The sequence below is a fragment of the Lactuca sativa genome, chromosome 9 (genome assembly GCF_002870075.4).
Source record: "Lactuca sativa cultivar Salinas chromosome 9, Lsat_Salinas_v11, whole genome shotgun sequence".
Lineage (NCBI taxonomy): Eukaryota > Viridiplantae > Streptophyta > Magnoliopsida > Asterales > Asteraceae > Lactuca > Lactuca sativa.
The window spans coordinates 195,914,609-195,920,017 of record NC_056631.2 but is presented as its reverse complement, the minus strand read 5'-3'; the positions used below and the strand labels follow the sequence as shown (position 1 = coordinate 195,920,017).

At 42.0% G+C, this 5,409-nt stretch overlaps 1 protein-coding gene across 1 annotated transcript; it reads left to right on the top strand.

The window, feature by feature from the left end:
* The first annotated feature begins 1,635 nt into the window (after positions 1-1,635).
* On the top strand, positions 1,636-2,175 carry LOC111905671 (uncharacterized). The gene has a single exon (XM_023901367.1). The coding sequence runs from the start codon at positions 1,636-1,638 to the stop codon at positions 2,173-2,175; it is 540 nt and encodes a 179-aa protein (XP_023757135.1).
* Positions 2,176-5,409: the final 3,234 nt, after the last annotated feature.

The following is a 5,409-nucleotide window of genomic DNA, read 5'->3' as shown; positions in this document are numbered from 1 at the left end:
ATCTGACTTCGTATGAAGAAATTATGTTTCGTTGAAGTTTCGCGTTCAACCCTATATGACAAAGTACGTTGCAAAATATGAATCAAGGATAGGTAGCTTATTAGCCTAAGCAATATCAACAAAAGTCGTAGTAATCGTAAAAGTGAGGGCATGTATATAAAGAATGCCTAAATCTGAATTCATATGAGGAAGTTATGATTTTTCAAAGTTCCAATGTAGAAGTGTGGACCAAAAAATTGAAATTCGAATCAGTTGATTGTTAGCCGAAACATCTAAATGCTAATTGGAGATCTCGTGAATAAGATTTCATCGATATAAAGACAGTCGAGAACGGAATCCGTATGAAAGAGTTATGATATTTATACGGATTTTAACAGTCTAAGCCTGTAAAAATATAACTTTAAAAATAAAGTGAGATTTAGCCGACGGAGTCTAAATGAAAGTTGTAGTAATCATCGATAGTTACACAATGGTATAAATAATATACCATTTAGGAATTATAGTTTTACATATTTTGATGCTAATAATATCTAGTTAATGTTTATTGGATAGTTTAATTTATAGGAGGGTGCATGGATCAAGTGGATATGGAGGGTACAATGATGGATGCACTCGAGAAATGACTTAAGAAGCCACTTATGAGAAATATAAATGTTGGGATGGCCCTATCGATGCCAGAGTTTATAAAATAAATCATAAATAAGCTAATTCTCCTGTTTTTTTTTTTTAAATATTTGAAGTCTGTTAAATATTTCCAAAGCTTAAGTTAGCAATTTTTGGTGCATGTGTATTGATTGTAGGCTTGGGATTTGGAATGAATAGTTGGCAAAGTATGAAGACCAATTAGAGCTAAAATTTGCAAAGCACGACTTGAAGAACTGAAGAAAGAGGCTCATAAAGAAATGATATACAAAAGAAAAGGTATCATATATTACTCCCTATTGACTTGAATGTTTGATTATCTACCAAATATCTTACATACCTTTTTAATAAACTTGAAACAATGATTTGTGTGTGGACCCATATCAGATTTTATAATACATACTGATGACGCGCCCCTCAGAACGGGCCAGAGACAGGCGAGCTCTAGCAGGGCGCTACCAGCAGGGAATCGACCGGGCGACCCGGATGTCCCAAGCGACCCTGGATTCCTACGAGGCGACCACGTAGGAAGCTCGCCCTCACCAAGCATTGTCCTCTAACTACAGCCCAAGGATAACGAATCCAGGCGACAAAACGCCAGGCCAGAGCATAATCGCCTGGACCAATCGTTGGACCGGACAAAAACGTGGAGCATGTTTCTCCAATAAGAGCGTCGGATCCTGTCGGGATTGCAGTCCCTGTCCCTCGTACGGTCCGAAGAAGATCTTCAGTATAAAAGGCCTATCATCTGGCCCTGATGAGGTAAACTCTCTTCACCCTAGCCTTCATTCTCTATACACCCATTCTCACTTCACCGACTAACTTGACCGTCGGAGCGTTCTTCCAGGACCTCCTCCCGGACGACGACTGGCGCCTTCCTTTTCTCTGTGAGCTCTCAGGTGGTTTGGAGCCAGGTCGCAACATTTGGCGCCATCCGTTTATGTGACAACAGATACGCAAACCCTTTCTCTTTCTCTTTTCTCGTAAACACACATGACGAAGAAGACGACGGGTGAGCCATCAGAGCCACCACACACCCGGATACATCCGATGGGGTCATTGGAGGTAACTGACACTTCGGCGGCACCGTCTTCCAGTGGTCAGCTACCAACACCCAAAATACCATCAACATTTGGTGACCCGCCGTTGTCTTTCAAAGCGACACTGGCTTTCAGCGGCTCGCCACCGTACCTTGTGACAACTCCACCACCTGATTCATTCTTAACTCCCGTCACCAAGGCTGCGCAGGCCATCCTACCCCAGAACCAAAAAATACCCACCATGACTCCCATAACCATCCCAACATTACCAAACAATAACACACCCAGCCGATATGCCATACCCACCTCACCACCCTTTTTCTCCAACACCGTCGGTTCCCATCACGCACAAATGACAACTGTGACACCCTTCGCGAGTAACATACACACAAACAACGCTATGATTGGCATGACTATTGTATCGCAACCACAGAACCACCAATTACTGATCGCGGGCAACACACCAATGCCGCCACTAAAGTTCTACCACTAAACACCCATGGTCCAACAACAGCCACCCATGGCCCAACAACAAACACTTGTGGCCCAGCAACAAATACCCATGCCATACAGCTTCGCCACCCCGTTTCAACCGCTTAGCCACTATGGTCTAGCAACACCAGATCTCACCGCTTACAACAATATGCTAGTGCAGCCATTCCTGGCGATGCAGTCGCCAGGGTACCACCTCAACCAGCAAGTTCCAACCCAAGACTGCTTATCCCGAAGCATCACATCGCCATTTGTTAAAGAACTCCTGGAGTACGAAATCCCCAACGCCACCAAAATACCCCAACTTAAGACGTATGATGGAACTACCGATCCAGATAGCCACATTGACACGTATGAGTGGACCATGACGTCCCTCAAGCTAGATGAGCGGTTCTGGTGTACATACTTCCCCACTTCCTTAGACGGCAATGCGGGAACATGGTTCAAGATGTTGCGTCCAAGCAACATCAGCAATTTCAGCCAGCTGAAGTATCTCTTCCTCACAAACTTCATGCAGCTCAGGAAGTACAAAGGTGTCTGCCACTCAATCTTCGGGTGCAAACAAAGAGAGGGGGGACAGTCAAAGACTACTTTGCTCGGTTTACCAAAGCAACGTTAGATGTCCCAGGACATGAAGAAGGATTAATCACGGGTGTGTTCACCTGGGGGTTTTTACCAGGTTCGTTGTCCCAAAAGCTTATGGGAAAACAACCCAAGACGAGGTTCGAATTAAAAGAGCGAGTGGAACGTTTTCTACGCCAAGAGGAGGGTGAAGCATCGACGTAGCCGTACCTCAACGCCATGACAACCTCCACCGAGAGGCGGAATAGCTATCCTCCGACTCATCCCGACTCTCAGGGGAACAACAGGTTCATGGGGTGGGACAGGCGACCGCCAAGGCATTTCATACCCTTCAGCAGGGACGATAGGCGAGGAAGACGAAAAGAAGTCTACACGGTTGACGAAAGGTCAACAATCAAAGACACCAAAACACGATATTGCGAGTATCACAAGAGCAGGCCACACGACACAATCAACTGCGCGGTTCTAAAAAAGGAGATCAAAGAAAAGCAATTAAAAGGCAACGTGAAAGAAATCGCCAAAAGCCTACGAGCTAAGTTCGATGCAGACAACCCAAAAGACGTCGCCGGGAAGGAACCCAAGATATTACAAGAGCAATGCAGCGGTTGACATTCTCCATGCGTGACCCAACCCCACTCGGGTGGAACAGAGACAACCCCCTCGTCATTCAGGGGTCCATCCAGGATGTGATTGTTCACCGGGTATACGTCGATACCAGAAGCTTAGCAGATATCATCTACGAACACTTTTTTGACTATTACCGAACACGTGGAAAGAGGGATTGAGACCAACCACAGGCCAACTCACAGGATTCACCAGGCACAGCCTATGGCCACTAGGTATGATTCACTTACCATTCTCGTTAGTTAGCCAAGATAAAACCAGGCGACAAACCGCTCTAATAGACTTTGTAGTCATACGGCACCCGTCGGAGCACAACATCATATTGGGTCGGACAGCCCTGCTCAGATTTGGGGCGATCCCGTCGACAATCCACGGGATAGTCAAATTTAACACAAGCCAAGGACCAGGCACGATTCTAGCCACACCCCCAAGGGAACTCAAATTTTATGATGTCATGCAACCGAAATACATCTCGGCTGAAGCCAAACGTCCAAGACCGGACCCGTAATACGGAGGAGAAGTAATCTGTTGGAATAGTGTACAAGGTCATTAACTACTGGTAATGTTTCTAATAATAGTAGGGTCCTTTTGGGTTGCCCTTAAGACCCAAATTGAGTAGAATAAATAAAGGAGAAATTGGTTTATAAATTATTATGGTTAATAATTAATTAGAAACTAACTGGAAATATATTATGGGAATTAATTAAGGGTTGAATGTTCATTAATCGATAGTTGGTTAATCAGGAATGTTCAAGAACGTTTATGGGATTAGGGTTAGATGAAAATCACTCCATCCCACATGGGAAAGGAGTGAAATTTCGTGGTTAGGCCTCCACCCCGCATGGGAATGAGTACTAAACCCTAGGAGGCATCCAAGGCTATAAATAGGGCCTTACGGATTTCATTCCTCCTTGCACCTTGGCTTGAAGTTTCGCCAACCCCTTTTCCTCCCCCTCTTAGGGACGATTTCTAACCCCTTTGGGTTTGTGAAATTGACCCTTCTCCTAGTTATTTTTATTCCACACTTTGGTGTCATTGGGTGTGATACCATTAGAGGGATTCTAGTTTGGGTCCTTTCATCCAAGCAACTTCATGGAGGTTCAAGATCTCAAGTATGGAGATCAAGGGCTACATAAGAGGTATGTTTTCTTACTTATGTTTTAGTTTTCTAAGGTTTATGTAATTAGCATGAAGCCATAGATCCATAGGATGCATGTACACTTAGGTATATCGTTGTTTCGATTTTTCCGTTGCCTAGTTTTAGAGTGTATTTGATGCGTAGAAAACCCAACAGTGGTATCAGAACCATTGGTTCATGGTTACTTTCACCCTAGGTCCATATTTTCTGTATAATCTTGTTTGAAACTGAATGGAAGAAGATTAGATGAAAAATTCGTAATTGATAAAAACCGTAGTCGTAGCTCACGACATGAACAAGGAGGTCACGACGCGAGCTCAGCAGAATTAGGGTTTTCGGATTTTTGCAATTTTTCAAATATGAAGGTTTATTAAATATGAATAAATACCTAATTTAAATTGTTTTGAATCTGGAAAATTGATAAATATTATTTAAATGGGTTTAGTTGAATTTGAATATCTATTTAATAATGTATAATTATTATTTAAATATGTTTATTTGAATTTGAATATTTATTAATTGATATATATTATTTAAATGTGTTTATTTTAATTTGAATATTTATTTGTTATTTAAATAGTGAATTTAAATATTTAATATTATTTATAATATGGATTTATAAATTTGATTATTAACCCCTCATGATTTATTATTGTTACATTGCGTTCTCGCAATTAATTAGAATTAATAATAGACAACTAAATTTAAAGAGTTTTAAATTTACTCCTTGTATTTATATATATTAGAATTGTGTTTATTATATGTATAAGAAAGTTACAACATGCGCCCTCGCGTGTTTAAATGTTGACATTGTCAATCTTACCTCGACTAGGCTCACCCGTTCTAATGTAGGGGTTTAAGGAGGTCTCTTTAATTCCTATTGTGGTCAGT

Excerpts from the sequence above, each read along its gene's own strand:
- LOC111905671 (XM_023901367.1), top strand. The coding sequence starts at position 1,636 with ATGACGAAGAAGACGACGGGTGAGCCATCAGAGCCACCACACACCCGG.